The sequence below is a fragment of the Trichosurus vulpecula genome, chromosome 5, assembly GCF_011100635.1.
Source record: "Trichosurus vulpecula isolate mTriVul1 chromosome 5, mTriVul1.pri, whole genome shotgun sequence".
Classification (NCBI taxonomy): domain Eukaryota; kingdom Metazoa; phylum Chordata; class Mammalia; order Diprotodontia; family Phalangeridae; genus Trichosurus; species Trichosurus vulpecula.
Window position 1 is genome coordinate 194442588 of NC_050577.1, and position 22762 is coordinate 194465349.

The window sequence follows — 22762 nt, forward strand, 5'->3', positions numbered from 1 at the left end:
TGCTCTTGGGCAAATCATTTGCCTTCTCAGTTTTCTCATTTGTAAAAGGAAGAGGGTTAATAGATAATCTTGAAGTTTCCTTGTAACTTTAAATTTATGATTCTATAAACATAGGTCAGTTAATGCCAAAGTCCTCAAAGGAAGAGAAGGGTAGAGGGTATCCAAGAAGAAATGACGTCTGGTAGATAACCAAGAGTAACATTAAGTGGTAGGGGAAAGTGTTTGTGTGAACCTTGAAGGTGAAGGAACAAGCGTAGTGAGTTTTTTTTTTAAATGTCATTGGAGAGTAAGGAAAAGACTGACCTACACTTCTCTCACCTGAGTCAGGGAGCAGCCAGCAATTCTTAATGGAAAAGAGGAGAGTGGGTCATTGGGGATCGCTTGGCCTCTGCAGTGTTAAGATGAAACAGGAGGTTAAAAAGAGGTCATGAATGAATGGAACTATAAAGTACCTATGAAGGAAGATGCTCTCTACCTCTAGAGAAAGAACTTATAAATAAAAGTACACATAACACAGTTTTGCGTATATTTATAAATCTGCATCAAATGGTAGCTTTCTTTAATGTGGAGTGGAGAGGGAGGGAGGAAGGGAAGAAACAGTTCAGAACTTAAAATGTAACAAAAAATTAAATTTAATTTTAAAAAAAGGAAAAAAAATAATGAATGGGAGAGTGCCCTTGATGGAACCCCACAGGGATCCATGGAAACCAGTAGGCAGGCCGGGTACTGGTTGTAAGAGGCTGTAAATACTATTCACTTCTCAGATCTGTTTTAGTTACTGGAGGTGGATGGGGATAGGGGAGAAAATAACTCATTTTACACCTTTGGGTGCTGGATCAGTGATTTTAATGTGGATGCTGCTTGGGAAGCAATTATGATCTACCCAAGAGTCATTTTCTTTCCCTATAGCAGTGGTTCTCAAACTTTTTGATGTCAGCATTTTTTACGCTCTTAAAAATTGTTGAGGACCCCAAATAAATTTTGTTTATGTGGGTCATGTCTATTGGCATTTACCATATTAGAATTAAAATGACAGTGTTGTCAAAGACTTTGTGCACTTCCTGAAACCACACTTTGAGAACCTCCAACCTATGGTGATTTCTGAGCCAAGGCTAGAGCAACTTTAGGGGCTCAGGCCTCCCCTTCCATTATCCTCTTGAGCCAGTCCACATAGTTGAGGACCTTGGTGTAGAAGCCATACCCTTTGCTGCAGTCAATGCCCCAGGACACAATGCCTGTGGCCATCCAACGCTCTGTAGTATTGTCCCACACAGCAAAGACTCCTCCACTGTCCCCCTGGCAGGCATCTTGAGTTATGGTCCTGTCTCCAGCACAGAACATGTTTGAGGAAAATACCTCAGTTCTATTTTTCTCCAGAAGCCAGGCCTCACAAGCCTCTCTCTTGGCGATGGGCAGACTCACATATTTCAGCTGGCTAACCAGCTTGCCCCTTTCCATCCCAAAGCCACTGACATAGCCCATCAAGCCACTGCTATAGAGAGTTTCATTGTCCGGCAAACAGATGGGGAGGTGGTTGGGGCTCAGGGGGACACTGTTCTCTAATTCCAGTAGTGCAATGTCACCTTCAAAGTTGTTTGGCTCTTCTGGGCGGTAGTCTGGGTGCACAATGACCCTACGGACAGGGTGAGCACCCAGCTTTATGATTTCCTCTATGTCTGTGTGTCCTAGGAAAACATCCACACTCTGGTTCTCCTGGAAGAAGCTGTCCTTAGGGTAGATGGTATGGGCAGCTGTGAGGATCCAGCGATCTCCAAGCAAGGCTCCTCCTCCACGCCCATAGATGATGGTGAGTGCCTGCCATGGGAAGTTCCCTAGCTTTGCTTTAGATGCACCAAGGGCCCCCTGGTCCTGGTCAATAGGAGTGGATGGTTGTCCACATACTGGAAGTCAAGAGAGGGAAGGAAAAGGATATCATTTGTATCATCATGACCAAAGTACATGGATAAAGAACTTATTTCTGTGGCAAACTGTCACATGGCTACCTCCCTCTGCCAAGAACGAGACTCAGGAAAATAACTGTTTAAGACAGGTGTAAATCTTGGATATAGAACAGTTAACAATGCAAACAATAAAGAAATGTAGACAAAATCACATGCATTACAAGTAAGTGAATTGAGTATTTGTAAGCAAGAATTGAGTGCTTATTTTGGAATTGGCTCACCTGCTATGATAAGCAGCAGTAGATAGAGAGCCAGCCTCAGAGGCTGGGAAGATCTGCCTCCAGCACATTCTGGCATGTATGTCACTAAACCTCTCAACCCTCTAGGCAACTTTCTAAGACTATGAGTTCGAAAGAGGTGCCAACCTACACTGGCAGGGGGAGCTTCCAAATCTAGGAGTTTCCTAAACCAGGGAAATGATGGTTCCAATATCTTGCCCTTATTCTTCTCCTAATGCTCTCTTTTATCTCTCTTGCTTCATTGGAACCTTGCCCTTTGAATATGTAGAGGGAAAAATTTTGAGCAAAATGATGAAGTATGTTGATTTGTCTCCTACATGGCCTTTTCCCTCCTTCTTGGTATGTAACTATCCTTTCCACTTGGCTCATACTGCTTTGGAAATCTCCTGTTTCATAAGAAATGTGATTAGTAATTCATTTGTCTGGAGGTATTAGTGATATGCTGGGTTATCCCTCTCAGGAGTACTGGCATTTTAAACGAGAAGACCTTAAATCAGAAGAATTGAAGTCTAATGATGAGATTTCAGGCATCTGACTAGGGGTGATTTTTTAGGGATGGGGAGGGATGTCTTAAATCATATAGTTGATTTGGGTCTCTTCTCCTCCTTCACCCTACTTGCCATTCCCCTGCTGTGTCCCTCTGTCACTTTTCTTTATCCTGGGCAGAATTTTTAAATCCTGAGGCAGGAATACTCCTCCAAAGGTCCTACCTGAGACCTGCCCCTTGGTCTGAGACCACAATCCAGTTCAGTGCTTCCTAACTGTCATACGGTAGACCATTATTGGACCAAACCTTATTTTTAGTGCTTCATAAAATCTTTGCTACCAAAAATTCTCCTTAGACATCTATAAACCTTAAAAATCAACTGCATTTTCTTCTCACATCCTGTTTCTCCCACCCTTGACTCCCTCTTACTGGGTCTTGCCCTCTGAGCCACTGAGAATCATTAATTGAACGATCTGAAATAGAAAATTTAGAAATTATACTGCATGAGAGACATGAATTTTTAGAAATGGACAATGTGAATCTTTTTTTTTGCTGGACTATGCATCTATGCATTTATTGACTTTATTTTGGGTGGTTTTAAAAAATTTATTTAATGAAGGTAGTAGGAAGGACAGATTAATGAAATAATTTTCTAAAAAATATATAAAGGATGGGGGCAGCTAGGTGGTACAGTGAGTAGAGCACTGGCCCTGAAGTCAGGAGGACCTGAGTTCAAATCCGGCCTCAGACACTTACTAGCTGTGTGACCTTGGGCAAGTCACAACCCCAATTGCCCTGCCTTTCCCCCTCCAAAAATAAACATATATATATGGGATGGCTTCTTGGGGAGGGGGAAGCATAAAGGGGGAAATAGAGGTAATGCTAAAAAACAAAACATCAATAACATTTTAAAAGGAATTGTACTGCAGTTTTGAAAGGCAGCCATGGCCTAATGGATAAAGACCTGGGTTCAAGTCCTTTCTGTGATACATACAGGCTGTGTGACCTGGACAAGTTATTTAATTCCCCAAGCAACTTTCACGTTTCACAGCAGATGCTGATCTAGAGGGGAGAATTTCTTTGGGTGAGATTTCCTGGAGCAGTGAAATCAGATGGAGCCTTGGGACTTGGGTTACATTTAGGGTGGAAAACACTAGTCTAGTTGACCAAGTACTAGTTAAGCTCTGAATAATGTAGTGGAACGACTCTCATGAAATTCTCTGCGTTAACAGCCGTAGAAGTAAAAGCTGGTTAACTATTTAATATGCAAACATTATTATACTAGTAAAAACTTGTGCCTCTTTTGGAAGGAAGGACTGAGGCATACGCACGTCTCTGGTTAGTAGCAGATGGAGGTGCACTCACTTCTCTCCTTTGGGAACAAAGGTTAGGGAGAGATATAGACCTGTGCCTTATTCAGCGGTATCAAACTAAGACAGAGAGGAATCCTTGCATGGATGTATTGACTTAGAAAGCCACAAATTAACACCATCTATGTTGTACTGAATTTTTATTTATTCTGTTAAATATTTTGCAGTTACATGTAATTTGGTTCTGGCCTGCACCCTGGAGGTTTGTGGGCTGCTGGTAGCCAATAGACATCAAGTATGACGTGTCTGCCTTACGTCCTGCCTTGCCTTCTAGGAAGCTAGGTGGCATAATGGGTAGAGTCAGGGAGACCTGAGTTCAAATCCTGCCTTTGACACTAGCTGTATGACCTTAGGTGAGTGACTTAAACCTACTCAGAGGCAGCTGGTGGCTTGGTAGATAGAGTGCTGAGTTCAAATCCCACCCCAGATGTGTATTGACTGTGTGACCTTGGGCAAGTCACTTAATCTCTGTCTGCCTCAGTTTCTTCAACTGTAAAATGGGGATAATAACAGCACCTACCTCCCAGGGCAGTTGTGAAGATCTAATGAGGTAGCGTGTAAACTGCTTTGTAAGCCCTGTGTAAATTGGTTAGATGCTGCTCCTTCTATCTTAAGAACCTACACAAAGTCCCCATGACATGGCATTGAATCAACACCCTCTAAAGGGCATTTTGTGTATACATGAAGGTAGGAGGAAAAGTGCTACATTATGGGAAGAGCTCTCTGTGTATGGAGTCAAAGAGAAGACCTGAGTTCAAATGCTGACTCCCTTGCTCCCACAGCAGAAACTAGGGGAGTGAGGGTAGGAGAAGAGATGGAAATTTTGCCCCAGGAAAGGCAATCGCCTAAAGCAGAGGGTGGACTAGAGGGCACTGTAAGCAGGCAGGCAAGGGCAGCTGGGAGAAAAGAAAAATTAGGAAGTCAATGATAGCCCTCTTCCAGTATGTAAAGGACTGTTACAGAGAAGAAAGATTAGACTTGCTCTGTTTGGCTTCAAAGGGTGGAATTAGGGTAGAACTGGTGGCAGTGGGAGGAGGCAGCTGTGTCTGATGGAAGATAGCGAGATTTTTTTTTCATGAGATTCTTGCACAGCGGCCAAGGCTATCAAAGTTGGCCAGACACAAGCTCTGCCCCAGCCTAGGGATAGGCCCTTGGTTCAATGAGTCCCCTCGGTCATAAGCATTGGTCCAAAGGCTCCCGGGATGGGACAACCCAGGGACACTGATTGGCCTAGACAGAAAGTCTTTGTTGGGGGAGGGGAGATAGCACCTCTGCCCCTGCAGTAGGGGCCATGCCTTTCCAAGGATATCACTGGTCCCTGTTGCCAGGGCCCTTGTCTTTCCCCTGAATTATCCCCCTCTCCTTCAACCCCAAACTTTCCCAAACTTTCTTGATGCTTAGAGCCAATGCGTTGGGAATGAGGGCCAGGTTGAAAGTATAGTTGGCAGCTGAAGTGTGAGAAAGGTAGCTGCTATTTCACGGATCCTAGGCTCTGGTAGGGGACCTGCCACTTAGGAGAGAGAAAAATAATTCCCTGGAACATGGAATTCTTCATTGTTTCTCAGAATGGTTTGCTTTGGAGAAGAGTGGTAGCGGGTAGGTGCACTTCAGACTGAATAAAATTGTAAGCCCCCTGAGGGTAAGAAGATTGTCTTTTGCCTCTTTTTGCATACCCAATGTTTAGCACAGTGCCTGGCACATAGTAGGTGTTTAATAAGTGTTTACTAAAATTGACTTTTTAAAAACGTTTATTAATTGAGAACAAGGCAGCAAGGCAGAGAAGGCTATTCCTTTCAGTAGATGCTTCCGCCTCATTTTCCCCTCAAAGCTTTTTAAGTTGTTTGAACTTTTGTGGGGGTGGTAAAAGCGACAGAGTGTGGGCATTTCAACAACTGGGTTAAAAGAGCCAGGTACTAAGGAGTGAGGAGAATGGTGTTCTAGACCCTATTCAGACACTAACCCTGGCTCTGTTTCCTCCTCTCTAAAATTTGGGAGTTGAATAAGAGACCTAACCAGGAGCTAGAAGGGACATCAGGAGCTATCTAAGCCAACCCACCCATTTTACAGAGGAGGGAGATGAGGCCAATGGAGATTAAGTGACTTGCCTCAGGCTACACAGGAGTGTCAGAGGCAGGGTTTGAACCAGGGTCCTCCAATGCCAATGTTCTTTCTGCTGAATGACAAGGTAGTCATTACTCAGGATACATTTTTAAGTTTAGTTTACATTATTAATATTTTCTCCATCACTTTCTTAAGTCTAGACAATCATCAAAATAACATATCAAGTCCTGATTGATAGTGTTTGCTGATTTCCTAGGTGTGAATAGTCATATGGAAAATTTAATAGTCAGTTCCTTGGTCAGCTGGCTCCAGCACATCCCTGTCTCAAAGTATCCTTTGCGGGTGTGTGAGTCTCAGTTTCAGTAAGAGCTGAATGAGTCTCCCTCTGTGACCCTAGATAAGCCAATTCCCATCTTTGGGGCCTCAGTTCCTATAAAAATGATCATGTCTAAGGGCCCTTTCAGCTCTTACATGATACTTTGAGGGTTTGGGTAGGGTTGACTTCCAGTCCTTTTTCAGCTCCATTCCCTAAATCATCTGTTTGCTGTAAGGATCGATACTCCCCAGCTCCCCTTTACTACTCAAGTCTGGTTTCTTAGACACCAAGTCCAAGAAGAAACAGCTGAATTTAGCACCTAGTTATTAAGAATTGGAAAATGGCTTGGGGATGGGCAGAAGAATCCAGACCTGTAATTTCACTGGAATAGGATGCTCCCTAGTAAGAAAACTCCTTCTGCTAATGTAGATCAGCAATTTCTAGTGATAAAGTTGCCAAGGGGCAAAGAGAAATTAAATGACTTGCCTAGGGTCACATAGCCAGATTATCCCAGTTCCAGGGTTAGCTGGAACCCAAGGATGGACAAATGACAGCAAAGTGCAGCCTGATACCTGTTTTTACAGAAGCTAAGGAAGTTTTTAAAAAAAATTTTTTTAAATACAATAAACAAGTTGTAGGCCACAGTCCAAGGGCCATATTTGCTGATCCTTGTAGTAGTCCATGAGAAACAGTGAGGAAGTTGTGAATGGTCTAATTCCTGGGATGCAGTGGAAGGGCAGTTTCCCCAGTAAGAGGTTCAGGCGTCTCGGCATCTCTGCCTCCTGCCACAAGATGGTGTCTCTCTCCCCTACCTCCTGACTTTTTTGTTACTTACTTGCTACTTAGGGTTTGCAACAGTTACCCCAGATGTAGAAATTCCAGTTAGGGCACTGATGCCACTTACTAGCTTACTAAATTCTCTAGGACTCAGTTTGCACATCTATTAAAGAGCCCTAAATGATGTCTTGGGTCCTAAAATTATCTAAAATTATGATCCTCTTATGCAATCTGCTCCTGTCTCCTTCTCTTGGACCTTCCCTTCCTCTGAGACCCTTTTTTCCCCCACCTGGTTCTGTGGTTAATCTAAAGGCAGAATTCTCTTTCTTGTGTAAGTCAGCAGTATTTTGTTTTTCCTTTCTCTGAGGCACGGGTGGGAGGGTGGAGGGGTGGAGGGGCGGGGGGGGGGGGGGGGGGAGGGGTTTGCTGGTAAATGTTTAGCAACCAGCAGGACACAGTTTTAAGTTTAATCTGCACCATTGACATTTTTTCCAAACAGCTGACAAAACAATAAATCAAACCCTGATTTGTAGCATTTGCCAATTTCTGAGGTTTAAATGATCACAGTGAAACTTCAGCAATGGGCTATCCCAAGTCTTTATGAGCTGCTTCAGCACACCCTGGATTGGAGGTCTTCATGAAGGGACAGGTTTGTTGTAGTGGGGAATCCCAGGGCAGCTAAGTAGCACAGCGTATAGAGTGTGGGACCTGGGGTCAGAATGATCTGAGTTCAAATCTAGCCTCAGACACTTACTACCTGTGTGACCCTGGGCAAATCACTTAATCTTGTTTGTCCCAGTTTCCTCATCTGTAAAGTAAGCTGGAGAAGGAAATGGAAAACCACTCCAGTATCTTTGCCAAGAAAACCCCAAATGGGGTCATGAAAAACTGGACATGACTGAACTACAGTGGGATTCCTTTTCAGGTGTGGGTTGGAATGGATGACTACTTAGGCTCCTTCTAGCTCTAAAATCCTGGGATATTGTTTCCTCTTTCATTCCTCCTACCTTTGCTTCTTTCTTCTCTTTCACTGACACAAAGAATGTCAGAGTCAGAGGGGAGGGAGGAGGACTTAAGAGATAATTGAATAACTATATTCTAGCCTCATTTCGCAGGTAAACTTCATAAACCAAAGCTCTGTAAGGTAAAGGGGTTTGCTTGAGGTTACATAAAGTAGTCATCTGAAGTTGTCAATTTCCCCTCAGTCAAATTAACAAGCATTTAAGTGCTTACTATGTGTCAGACACTGTGCTAAGTGCAGACCTTTAATCTCTTTAATTACTACATGCTGACTCAGTGTCTGAGGGCTAACTTGGCAGGGCGAGAGCAGTGAAGACAAGGCTGTTGTGTGCTCTAATTACCAGGTGAACATTGAGGAATCTTCCCACTTCTCTCTCTGCCTTTCCAGATGTCCTGGGCTGAGTCAGTGAATGTTCCTTGGGGGACAAAATGAAAAGATGAACCAAGGTGTTTAGACTTTGGAGGGTAGGGGAGACACATGCACAGAATCTTCTTGTCTTGGGGGGCTGGATAAATCAGGGACTGATTCCTTACCAGGTAGAGGCTGGCCACTGTCCTCGGCAGGCACTGTCTTGTAATATGGCTCATGGCATGGGTAGGGGATCTTACTTTGGTAGATATCTTCTCCAGACTCTAAACCACCATAGGATAGATTTTGGGAAGGGCTGCAGGTCATGACTATAGGAAAAAAAAAAAAAGATTCATTACTTCTTCCTTTAGCCCCTTCTCACAAAGAATTTCCTGTAAGTCACCCTGAGAATCTTCTACTACCCTTCCTCCAGCATGGTGTAGCTATCTGGGGCAGGGCTTTCTCCTTTTGAACCTGTAACAGATCTCTAACTGCTAAGCTCTTTCTTGAGAGCTGGTTACAACTCAGTGCTACTTAGACCAGGTATACTAACCCTTCCAGTAGAGCCCAGAGTGAACAGGACTTTGTTCAAGCCCATCAACATTTGGAGGGAGGGGTTTAATTTCCTTTTCAAGGTGACTACAGTCCCCATGCTTCACCCCTGGGTCTCCTGGCTAAAAATGGCACAATGGATCCACTTGCTACCCCCAGCATCCCATTGCCATGGCACCTCTCTCCCAGGCTTATCTTCCTCCTAGACTCTTCAGAGACAAAGGCTGATCTTTCATGAGGACACACCATCCCCTTCTCCCTATGAGATAGCATCTGCCTTCATTCTGTGTTCTTTGAGTTGTTAAACTCCTTGAGTGATTTTATTCCAGGTTCAGGTATAGCTAGTTACACACAAAATGTGTTTTGTGGCAAAGGTCACCCTTTTTTTCATAACTCTCACGGGATGGATACTTACCCACAACTTGATAGTAGACCAGGAAGCCCTGGAAGAAGAAGATGGCAGTCCAGTTTTCTAGGCTGGAGAATATTGTGTAGAAAGGCGACTTCATTCTCTTCTGCTAGGGCACAGAATCTCTCTGGCTGGGATAATTCACTCATACAAATCCTAGTTCTCCACTAAACTGGATCACGTGGGTCCAACTGACTGAGAACTGAAAGAGGAGGAGAAGAAAAAAAAGGGCTTAGGCCTAGGTGGAAAATCTGTTTCATGTTGGTCGTAGGACACTTTCTAGACTCCATGGTTTACTTTACCACCTAGGTCTCTCTCTCCAGTTGGTTAGCATTCCCCTAGGCTCAGGTACCTTATCAACCTGGGAATTACTTGGAGTAGTACGAGGGCTCAGTATTAGAAACCAATAATTGTCTATTTTCCATATACTGTTTTATCTGCCTGGTCCACTCCTGACTCCAAAGTCATCCAAACATCATCACGTGCTCAGCTGACTGTGTTTTTGTCTTCCCTCCTTCGAATCTGCTCCTGAAATGCCACCAATGTCAAAATAAGTGTCCAAGTACACCTCGAATTAGAAGGTAAGTTTCTCTCCTCACTATTCTGTTTAATTTCCCTAATTTCACCTTTGTGAGGTTCCCTATAATAGCCACAGAAATTCCCACATTGGTGTACAGAGCACGCAGCATATTCTAATCAGCTCCTTTGAGTTTCCAACTCCAATCAGCACATAGTTGGTTTCCCCAATACTTTATTCTAAAAGCAAGGAACAAATGCCTTCACAACTCCTCTCCATCCTCCTCCCATCCCAACACACAGACACAGACACAGACACAGACACAGACACAGACACACACACACACACACTCTCACATCAACAAAGTATTCCAGCTTGTAAAGAAAAAAAAACCCTACATATACAGGCTCAGAATGCCCTAACATTGCTCTTTCCCTTATGAATTAAAATGATATTTTTATATTCTATTGTATTTTCTTATTGGTTCAGACTCTCCCAACCAATACTTTAAAAAAAAATTCGAGCAGAACAAACTTTGTCATACCACCTCATCTAGGAAACTTTCTCATCAGCCGAAGCCTCACTAGCCAAATATGTCCTATAGCTTCTTCTCTGGAGTCAGAGACCATAGGTTTAAGGTCTCTTGTCACTTGCCCTTGGGCAAATCACTTAACTATGGGACTCGTTGTAGTCTTAAAATGAGGGGGTTGCATTTGATGATTTCTATGGTCCCTTCCAGATCTAAATCTATGATCCTGTGATAATCTTAAATTTACTCTGTGCATATAATATCAGTCAAGTAAATATAGTCGCTGAGGAAGAAACTTGGTGCAGTGGGGGGAAAAAACCTGAATGGAATCAGAGGATCCGAGTCATAGTAATAACTCTGTGACCTTGGATAAGTAAGTCACTTTTCCTTTCAAGGTCTCAGTTTTCACATCTGTAAAGTAAAGCCTTGGATTGGATTATCTTTAAGGCCCCTTCTTGTTCTGATGCCCAACGGGATTATGTCAACTCTCTATCATCTGCTGTAATAGAGGGGAGCATTGGTTCAAAAAACAGCCGAATGTTTAAAAAAACAACATTTAATTCAGCGATCATTTAGTTATATTTGAAAGGCACCATTATGATTGCTTTAGCAGCGGACTTGCCTTCTTAAGTATGTAATCTTAGATCCATAGTCAGTGATTTTGTTTCCTTCAGCCCACAAATCCTAGGTTTGGGGAAGAGTTGTCTAGGGTAAAAAATTTGCCGTGAACAATTAATTCACTTAAAGATTAATTCCAATTATCTGATCTACTTGCTTCAGGGAATCATAATTTCATCTATGGGTATACTCTTCCCAACAGAGTTCAATGTCCTTAGCACCTCAATGGATCTATCATCTCATCAGTGTGCGTTTTCCCATCTAAACCTTGTCATGAGGCAGCTAAGTGGGCGGCATAGTAGATACAGAACTGGACCTGGAGTCAGGAAGATCTGAGTCTAAATCCAGCCTCAGACACTTAATAGCTATGTGACCCTGGGCAAGCCACTTAACCGCTATTTCCCTCAGTTTCCTCATCTGTGAAATGAGTGTTATAATACCCCCTACCTCCCTGAGGAGCACATGAGTGCCTGGAACACAGTAAATGTTAATTTTTATCATACTCTTGCTCTTATTTCTCGTTAGAAGGTCTACCAGAAGTCCTAGGAACCTCTCTTCTCAGCATCACAGATACCCAAAGGTGGAAGGGAGGTCAAACTGCACTTGAACAAAAATCCCCTCTACCATATCTCAAGATATTGTACTCAAAATATATCCTCAAGAACTCTTCAATGCATTCAGCTTTGACTTGATGATCTCCAGGGAGGGGAGAGCCCCAAATCTCCTAAGGTGGCCCATTTCACTTTTAGGCAACTCTAAGCAGTTTTACCTTCTATATAAGTCCTACATCTGATTCTTTGAAATTCCCCTCATTGGTCCTTGTTCTTTCTGCCTTCTGGGGCCAATCAGGGTAAGTTTAAATACCTGATGATAGCTATTACATTATACTCTCTTAAAATATCCCATTCATCCCTTTTAGGCTATGAATTCAAGTTCCTTAACTATACTCTTGCTTTCTTTTACACATCTATCCATTTTCATTATTCTGTTCATTATTCTCTTTACAATTACATTCTTAAATATACTCAAGATGATCTGGCTTAACTGGGTCTCTTGCCAAGCTTCCATCAAACTTGTTTAGTCCTCTACAACTTCTTGCTATTTTGCAAGGTGATGCTACTCATAATTTCTCACTCTTCTTATCTGGAAGATTTTACTGACAAGTTTATGGTATGTCCAGTGTAGGAGATAGACGGAGACACATGCGACCTAAGTGATCAGGCCCTATGTAGTGAATGTCTTGCCTTTTCACTACTTCCCAACCCAACTGACTTTCTCCACTCTAAAAAGACTAGCATCTGGGCATGGCTCCATGCATCATAATATCAATAATATCTGATCTTAATAACAATATTGCATTTAAAGTCTTGCAAAACTCTTACATACATACAGTATCTTATTTGATCCTTACAACAACCTTGTAAAGCAATTGCTGTGTTATTATCAACATTTTTCAGAAAAGGGAACTGAGGCTCGGAAAGGTTCAGTGATTTGCTTTGGTCACACAGCTAGCAAGAGGGTGATCTGAACCCAGGCTGTCCTGATTCCAAGGTCAGCACTCCACTGTTGGTCTTGCTCTTAGCTGCCATATTTCTCCACTTGATAAGAGCAAGTTTACTAAGGCTGTGTCTAATCTCTTTAGGTCTCTGTTGTGGTGATTGCTATACATTAGTGAAACTTCCTTAGGAAGTGGTGAAATTCTATAGTGATGTCTGTTTTTTTAAATCCATTTCCCATTTTGGGGGCACTGATGGGTTGTATCAGGCTGAGTTGCCTAAATTGAATGCTGCATCTTCTTATTTTTGTTCTTTTTCTAATTTAGTATTGCTTTTGATTTTTGTTCTAAGAAGTCTATGGTACAACTGTACACAGATAGCTGGTTCTGAAACAACTCCCAGATCTGTAACCTATTATTTCCTTACTCTTACAATATAATCAATTTCATTTTTCACAATGTTGTTCAAGTGCTCATGATGTCTGTCTAGTACTTCTCACTTTTTTCTCAAAGAAAATATTCATGATAGGTAGAACCCTTTAGGATAGTCTCCAAACTTTTGGTCTCTTATTTCCTACTTCTGAAGCACGTTTTCAAAATATTTTTACCATTCTCCCCTATGTCCAGTGTAGGAGATAGACCAAGACACATGTGACCCAACTGATCAGGCCCTGTGTGGTGAACGTCTTGCCTTTTCACTATTTCCCAACTCAACTGACTTTCTCCACTCCAAAAAGACTAGCATCTGGCTCTGGCTCCATGCATCAACTTCCTGTAAATAACAGACCTATTTGTCATGGCTCTATCTCCCTCTCCAGAGCGATAGGCATCATAGTACCCAGCACTCCTACCAGGGCAGTATATTAAGGCTTAAAACACTGCATAGATAACTACAATATTTCACACAATGACCACCATCAAATCATATCAGAAGTGTAATTCTTTGTGCCTTTTAGCTTTTTGAAGAGATCTGTCCCAGTCTCCAAGGTTAAGTATACATTGGCTGTCTAGACAGATGTCACCTTATTCTAGCCTCCCGTTTAGGAAGACAACTTTGAATCCTTAACATCCTATCCACTGCATCAAGAATTAATAAAGCACCTCCTATATTCCAGACATTGTTCTTGGTGCTGGGTATATAAAGACAAAACTAAAAATGCCCCTGTCCTATAAAAGAAATTTACATTCTTCTGGATTGTAATTAGGTGGCGTAAGGAAATAAGGAGAGTTTAAAGGGTAGGATGAACATTGGAATATGGCTCTTTTTTGATAAATTTGACTCCAGTGAAGTAATTCGCTCCTTGAGGGGAATTGGAGATACCCATACCCCCCATCAATCCCCTATTTCTTGTGGTTTGGGTACTGACATGAGGAAACAACACATTGACAAAAGTCTCTTCCCTCTTTCTCAAGAGAGAGAGGAAGTCAGGCACTTCCTAATGCAACCCTCAGGGAGTTATCTTTGCAACAAGTGGGTTTTTTCAGCAATCTTATGCTGTTTCCATCTTGTGTCCCAATTCCGATCCTAGGATTCTTTGCTTGGTTGTCCCTGAGATAGCTGGGTGGCATTATGGGTAGTGCACTGGACTTGGAAGAAGATCTGAAGATCAAACCTTGCCAAAGACATTCACTTGACCTCCTCTATGCCTCAGTTTCTTCATTTGTAAAATTAGGGAGTTGGACTTAATGACCTCTAAGCCCTGTTTCTATGTGACCCCTCCCAACTTTCAGAGGGGTGTACCCATAAGGCTGTTTACAACATTTATAGATACAGAAGAGGCAGCATGATTTAATGGAAAAGGTAATTATTGGATTTGGAGGCAGAAGACTTTCTTAGTTCTGCTATTTATTTGTTCTTCCCCAAACCTTCCCCTCTCCTGAGCTTCCCTATTTTTGTTGAATATTTCCTCAACTGCAAAAAGCTAATAATAATAGCACCCACCTCACAAGGTTGTTGTGAGGATCAAATGAGATAATATTTATAAAGCACTTAGCGTAGTGCCTGCCTGGCACATAGTAGGCACTATATAAATGCTTATCCTCATCATTCTGGCAATCTTCCAGGTTTTTAACCAGGCTATGCTCCACTCCTCACTTTCTCTCACCTGATATAGACACTCAGCTGACAAATCTTTTCCTTTCTACCTTTACAACATATACCCATCTGATCCCTTCTCTTTATACGTGGAGCCACCACCATATTTCAAGGTCTCATCACTACTTGCCTGGACTATTGCACTGGCCACCTCATTGGTCTCCCTGCCTCAAATCTCTCTCCATGTCAATCTATCCTCCACACAGATGCCAGTATGATTTTCCTTAAGCACAGATGTGGTCATGTCTCTCTAAACGAAGGGTTCTTGACTTCCATGAACTTCTAAATAAAATGTTTTAATAACTGTTTCAGTATAATTGGTTTCCTTTGTAATCCTATGGATATTTTATGTATTTAAAAACATTATTCTGTGGAAAAATTGGGACATTAATACACTGTTGGTAGAACTATGAATCAACCATTTTGGAGAGCAATCTGGAATTATTCCCAAAGAGTCATAAAACTGTGTACACCTTTTGACCCAGCAATACCACTATTAGGTCTTCTAAATATTTATAGCAGCTTTCTTTGTGGTGGCAAAGAACTGGAAAGTGAGGGGATGCCCATCAATTGGGGAATGGCTAAATAAGTTGTGGTGTATGATTGTGATGGAATACTCCTCGGACTTAAGAAATGAACAGGTTGATTTTAGAAAAACATATAAAGACTTGCATGAAATAATGAATAGTAAAATGAGCAGAACCAAGAGAACATTGTATGCAATAATAGCACTATTATTCAAAGAGTAACTTCTAATGATTAAGCTATTCTATGTAATATGAATATTCAAATCAACTACAAAGGACCTACGAAGGAAGATGCTATCCACCTCCAGAGAAAGAACTGATATATAGAAGTATGTATTATATGGTTTCACATATATATCTGTGTTAAATGTTGGCCTTCTCTAGTGCAGAAAGGGAGGGAAGGAGACAGTTTGGAACTGAAAGTATAACAAAAAATGTTTTTAAAAAGATTTAAAAGAGGAGGGGGGAAGAGAGGGGGAATGTTATTCTGAAAAGAGGTTTATAAGCTTTACCAGAACACCAAAAAGTTTGAGAGCCCTTGTTCTAAGTTAACTCCATATTGACTCTAGAATGAAATAATAAACTCCTCTGGAAGGCATTTAAAGTTCTCACAATCTTGTCCCAAACTATCACCAGTCTTATTGTAAATCATTCCCCCTCTCACATTCTATGGTCTAGTACAGTCAAACTGGCATTCTCTTTGTTCCTGTTACACACCACTCCATTCATAAGCCCCGAGCCTAGAATGCCCTCTCTACTCTCCTCCCCCCGCGCCCCCCCCCACCCAAAGGTTCCTCAGTTCTTTCAAGAGGCAACTCAAATACGACTTTCTACATGAACACTTCCCAGATCCCTCTAGTGCTCCCCCCAAGTATTTTGCATTGAATTAACACATATTTGTTTTGTATTTATTCTGCATACGGCCTACTATACATATGTGGTCTCCCCATCGTGGAATCTATGCTCTTTGAGAACAGGGAATTTTGGGGGGGGTCTCAGTTTCTTCTTCTGTAAAACAGTCTTTAAGATTGGACTAACTTGATTTGTCAGAACATTTTTAGTTCTAAATGTTATGAACCTATGTATCCCTTCCTCTTCTCTAAAATTTGAAGGCAAATACCAGAAAAGAAGCCCAGGATACTAGTGCCCCTTGTGATGCAGAGAAAGTCTCACTAGTCAGACTATAATTCTAGAAGAGGAGACCTTGTTGCCGAGTCCTACAGAACCTCCATGTCCACCATGCTTTTTTCCTGGACATCAAAGTCTAGCTAGGAGGATGGGCCTCAGCTTCAGGTGAAGCTTCTGGATGGTGCAGAGGGGAGGGAGACATATTGTATAGAATTGTAAAGGGCTCCCCAAAGGAGCAGATATCACCTACCAAAATCTAAGAGCCAGGCTGGGAGGTGGAGTTCCTGGGGTAGGTCACTATCATCCCGTCCTGACTTCTCAGCTCGGAGCTTTTTACTCCATAGTTCACCAAGAGCTGCCAACAGCCCGCTAGGAAGACGGACTGCCTCTGGGTCTTTGCCATTTCTTTTCCATATGGCTGTCTCAAGCTCTCCTCCCCTACCAGTCCTCCCTTAGAGAACTCACTCACATTTCGTAAATCCAGGCTATAAGGCAGTGTTCCGGTGATTGCTCTGTAGGCTGGAGCAAGTGAATGTGTTCGCCTTTGGCAATGGTAGAGGAGGTGGGGCCAGGGTAGGACTGGGGGAGAATTACTGGAAATGAGTTCTGTGCTGGAGCAAGTTATTTTTCTAAATACCTGCAGAAGGCGACACCTGCTGTCAGAATAAGGGAAATAGCAAGGCTTTTGGACGCTAGGTTTTTATTCACTTTGGGCATAGGGCAGTAGAGAAATCTAAAGATTAATCAATCTTTTCTTTTAAATTTTTATTTATTTTATTTTTAATTTGTGAAATAAAAAAGCATTCACCTAACATAGAAAAGATGATTGTACATAAAGCTGCAAATCTATTATGAACAACTTGTTATTCCTTTTAAATATATTCTAAAGTTATCATGTAAATTTCTTTTTTTTCCACCATTAGTCAATCTTCTTGCCAGCAAACCTGAAACTGAGCTAGGATGCTGGGGGAGAAGTTTAAACGGTTTCCTTCCCTCTCTAGCTCTGAGTCTCTTTCAGCTTTTGTCTGTTTCGTTTCTTATGGTTTGCTTCTCTGTCTCCTTTATTCTATAAATGGTACTATTATTCCTTTCCTTTAGGGATCTGTCTGAAAAATGGGAGCAGAGGGATTCCAAGTCTATCTCAACAAATGTAATGAATACTTCTGACCTCTTTCTCCCAGAGCCAGGTAAGGTACATCTCCCCACTGCCCTCTAGAGGCACCCTGCAGGAATTTTTTTTCTAAGGGTGGGAGAGAGGAGAGGGAGAATTTTCTTCTATTAACTCCAACCCCTACCGTGCCTGGCACATAGTAGGTGCTTAATAAATGCTTACTGATAGACTGACCTTGAGATCCAAAAATCTGGATGTGTCTATGACCCTCCCAACACTCAAATCTCAAATTCCAAAATACCTTACTGATTTTATACAAGCCCCACAGGGCATGACCAAGTCCCTCAATCTACCCTAATAGACTTTCTCCCATATTTATTTGAAATGTTGGAGATGTCCAGGACTTGTTCATTTCTTGTGAATAATATAGATGTTTCCTCACCTAATAAAGCTATTTGAGCATAGTGTCTTGTCTTTTACTTTAAATGGAATGAGATAACTTGATTGATTGACTCAATCAGCCCTTACACCTACATAGGGGTGAATGGTCTTGGAAAAAGCTATCCCAGCCTCCATGATGGGGAGAGGAAGAGAGGACTCTGGTAGATAAAATTCCTCCAACCACAAAATAAAGGACAAAAATGAAAAAAAAAAATCCCTGTCCTCAAGGACATGATGATGCATAAGGTTTAAGGTAGAAGGTGGTGCTTGATCTTAGTTGGAAGTAAGGAGGGACTGTATATAAAGGCATTCAGAAGGGAATGTTGTGAGAAACACTATCATATTATCTCATTTGATTCTCTCAACAACCCTGGGAAGTAGAGATAGGTACTTTTATTATCTCAATCTTACAGCAGAGGAAACTAAGCCAAAGAGAGGTTAGGTGACTTGACCAAGGTCACACGGCTAGTAAGTATCTGAGACCAAATTTGATCTCCAGTCTTTCTGACTCTAGGCCCAGCACTCTATGCATGTTACCACCTAGCAACAGAAAGGCCAATTTGACTAGACTGTAGAAAGGGAGGGAAAGGGAGTAATGTATAATATGTGTATTATATGTTGTAGAAAGGGAGGGAAAGGGAAAAATGTATAAGGAAGTAGGAGAGGCAGATCCGATCCAGGTTGTTGAAGGGCTTTAAATGCCAAACAGAGAACTTTATATTTTAACCTGGAAGCAACAGGGAGCTGCTGGGATTTGTCAGTAGGGTAGTGACATTATCTAATCTATGCATTTTGGTAGCTATCAGGAGATCATATTCATATACAAATTTTGCTGCCACTCCTCAATTAATGGACATTCATCTTATTTATACTATAAAGAAAGCTTCTGTGAATAGATGACTATAGAATTAACGAGAGGATACTTTGTAGAACTGAACAAAATACCAATAAAATTCCCTTGGAAAAATCAGAGAGAACTAATGAGAAGACATATGCATGAAAGGGACAAAGCACTGCCAAACCTGAAACTGTATTGTGATAGCCATAAAACAAAACAAAACAAACCGCCATTTGTTACTGGTTGAAAAATAGAAGACTACATCAAAGGAAGAGACTAAAAAAGAAATAGGACAATCAAAAATAGTAGTCCCAGTGTCTGCTAATCTCAAGAACATAAATTACTAGGGGAAGGGCTCTCTTTTGGATGAGAACTGTTGGCAAAATTAGAGAACATTTTGCCAGAAATTAGGCTTACACCAACATCTTATATATATAGTTCAATAGGCTCAAAATATATACATGACCTAAATATAAAAAGCTGCACCATGAAAGAAAAATAGGAGAAAACTAGATCAGGAACTTCTCACAAGTATGGGTAGGGGAAAATTTCCTAACCCAAAAAGGTATAAAGATTATCAGAAAAGATAAAGTAGATAAAATCCATCAACAAGCATTTATGAAGTGTTTATTATGTGTCAAGCATTATAAGACTGGGGATACAAAGAAAGGTGAAAACCCAGTCCCTTCCTCCAAAGAGCTTATACCCTAATGGAGGAGATGACCTGAAAACAGCAATGTACTCTCTCTCTCTCTTTCTCTGTCTCTCCCCACCACAAACACATGTGCGCACGCGTGCGTGCACACACACACACACACACACACACACACACACACTATAAAAAGGGAAATAAACTCAGTTAGGGCTCCTGAGGTCGTAGCATTAGATAATCTCTCCACTAGCAGTAGAAGAGACTGGAAGAGGCCATTTGCAAAAGGTCTAGTTTGAACTGTCTTAAAGAAAGCCAGGAAAGCTGGGGGAGAGTATTCCAGGCTTGGGGGACAGCCAGTAAAAAGGCAAGTTGGGAGGTGGAATTGTGCTTGAGGAACTAGTAAGAAGGTCACTGTTGTTGTATTATAGAGTGTGTGGTAAAATGTAAGAAGACTGGAAAGGAAGAAGGGGGTTGAATTGTTAAAAGGCTTTAAAAGCCAGAGAGGGTTTTATATTTGATTCTAGAGGTAATAGTCACTAGAGTTGGTTGAGTTTTAAAAGCTTTTGCATGCACAAAATCAATAAAGATATCATTAGATGAGAAATAGTAAAGTGGGAAAACTATTTCCATCGACTATTACCAGTAAAAGTCTGACACTCAAAATATATAAGGATTGACATAGATATGCAATCTCAAGAGCCATTCTTCAATAGATTAGTGGTCAAAGAACATAAAGAGTGAGTTTTTGAAAGAATCACAAACTGTAAATGGTCTCGTGGAAATATGCTCTAAATCACTACCTGTCAGAGCAATGAAATGTAAAAACAACTCTGAAGTTTCATCTCATCCCATTCAAATTGATGAAGATCTCAATAAATGGGAACGGTCAGTGTTGGAGGGACTATAGAAAATCAGTCACAGGAACACGTCATCAGTGTGGTTACAAAGTGGTCTAACTCTTCTTTATATATAAATTTGGAAATATGCAGGAAAAATGACTAAGCTGCTTGTACCTTTTGACCCAATACTACTGGGTATTATACCTCAAGGAAGTTAGAGACTGAAACAAGGGTCTAATATACTTTTACTCTAAGTTTTGCTTCAGTAGATGCATGTAGTCTCTGCCAAGTGAATTCTTTGGTACTACAGTAAGAAGGGAAGCAAGACTGGCAGTCCACGTGAGTGCAAGTACCTAATCAAGAATTAAGAATTATTTGGATGAATTTGTTCTACTAGATTTTAAACACAAAATTCAGATCACTAGAGAAAGGTTCGGAACTGTAGAGTTTATTCACCTATGTGACCTAGTAGCTAAAGGCTGGGGCTGCACAAATGCCTGCAGCATTGAAGGAGAGGAAGGGCTCCTAGTATTGCCTGTAGTCCTGTAGTGGTACCTGTAACACATTTTACCTCCATTGAACTAGAATGGGCCTGAGGGTATTTTCAGCACAGGGAAATTCAGTTCACTGGACTTGAAAAGCAGACTTGCCTGAGAGTAGATTTGGTACAGGAAAAAATCTGATGAGAAGGCAGGGTGAGATCTTGCTTGGGGTCATCTTGGCCCTGCTACATTTTTTTCCCAAGGAGAGGGTTTCAACACAAGACAAAGAACAGGATAGATGGTACAGGTGGTCGGTCACCACTGGCTGCTGACTGCTGAGTTACCACTGACCAGTGAAGGCAGATCTGGGACAGAGCCTTGGGAAAAGCAGCAGCCAAAGTGGAGACTCTGGGATGGAGATGGAAACAACGTACAGCAACTGAGAAACAGACCAAAGAAAGGATAGGGCTAGCTGGGACTGGCAACTACTAATGCAAAGTAGCTGGTGAGATTGGACGAGAAAACCAGTTCCAACTCATTGACTTTACTTGCCCCATGATGGGAACATTTTCTCCGTTTGTTTGCAGAGCCTATCCTAGAAAGTTTCAAACCTATAATTTCTTCATCGTATTTTTTTCTCCAAACCTCCTATCTCAGAGGTTTGGGGGAAATGATTGGGATTGATAATTCCCTTATGGTTTTTATTTTACTATGTTTTTATAAGCCCTATGGACCCTGAAAGGTCAATTGTCTAAATCTTACAAATGAGGTTGGTTAGCTTCCTAGACAAGTGGGGATGGGAAATAGAGTGAAATCAAGATTTCACATGATTTTATTTCCCCACCCCTGAGCTAGAACAATATTAAGTTGGAGCGAGAACATGATATGAGGCTGGGGGATATCGAAGAGTCTTGCAGGCAGAGTAAAAGCTGACAAGCGGTTGGGAAGGTGCAGCTATTATGGAAGCCTGGGCAGGCGCACTGGCTCTTCCTCCGACAAAACCACTTGTCCGGTGGTTTGAATACAGTGCCACCTGCTGTCCAAATTAAATACTACACTCTCGCTGGTTAATTTAATTAATAAGGTCACAGACTGCTTTTCTATAGGCTTATAGAAAGTGGAGCGTAATCCTAGGGTGGGCACCTTACTCCTTCCCTAGGATCCCACCAAATGCCCAGATACGATATATGAAAGTCATGGATGTGAGACTGGGTTCAACTCTATCGCCTTTGGGCAAAATTGACTTAGCAGCAGAGAAGACCTGAATCAAGTAAGTCTGAGGGAGTGGGGAAAGGTATTAGCTGCATCATACAAGTACCAAGGGATGCTTTTCTTTCTGACAGGCATTTCCGAGTGCTCCTCCAGTACCCTGGCCCATTAGAGTGGCTGCTGGTGGGTGGCCGGGAGTGGCATTTCTGCTCTGTCTCCTCCCTACAAGGTGTCTTGTCTCTTGTGATCGTTTGGTACCTGACCCAGAAGTCCATTTCCTATGATACCATGCTAATTTAGCTTCTCCTCTATAGATGAAGAAAATATATGATCTAGGTATGATATGAAAATATAAATACTTATGAATGAGCCCTCAGAATGCAAGCACTTTATTACAGAGCCTGGTTTCATGTCTAGATTTTTCTTTACTTCCAGGAAAGCTGAGATAATGTGTCCCCTATTATAATGAAGTTCTTGATGATATCCCTGCCTGCCTCCTCTGGGAGCTTGACTTCTCAATCATTCCTTCTCTTTGTCTCATCTTCAACTTCTTATCTACTGGCTCCTTTCTCATTACCTATAAACGTGTGGTTGTAGGGCCAATACTTCTGCAAGACTTTTTACAATGTCTGGTTTCTCTAGTTCTATATCACTTTTTTGTATAATTTTATAATGTATATAATGGTATGATTTTGCTTCTTAGAATTTTGTAACTCCAGGTGATATCTTTCCTTATTCCG

The 22762-nt window shown here is 41.6% G+C and overlaps 1 protein-coding gene across 3 annotated transcripts; it reads right to left on the bottom strand.

Annotated features, from left to right (window-relative positions):
• Positions 1-514: 514 nt before the first annotated feature.
• LOC118851445 (complement C1r subcomponent-like protein) lies at positions 515-16998 on the bottom strand. Of its 3 annotated transcripts, none has more exons than XM_036760903.1 (5): positions 16920-16998; positions 9548-9743; positions 8766-8909; positions 8573-8647; positions 515-1901 (listed from the first exon to the last, which is right to left on the bottom strand). In XM_036760903.1, the coding sequence occupies exons 2-5, from the start codon at positions 9639-9641 to the stop codon at positions 1132-1134; spliced, it is 1083 nt and encodes a 360-aa protein (XP_036616798.1). In that variant the 5' UTR covers positions 9642-9743; positions 16920-16998; the 3' UTR covers positions 515-1131. The 3 variants fall into 3 exon arrangements, with proteins under 3 accessions (XP_036616798.1, XP_036616799.1, XP_036616800.1); XM_036760904.1 differs by lacking the exon at positions 16920-16998 and adding an exon at positions 16701-16913; XM_036760905.1 differs by lacking the exon at positions 8573-8647.
• Positions 16999-22762: the final 5764 nt, after the last annotated feature.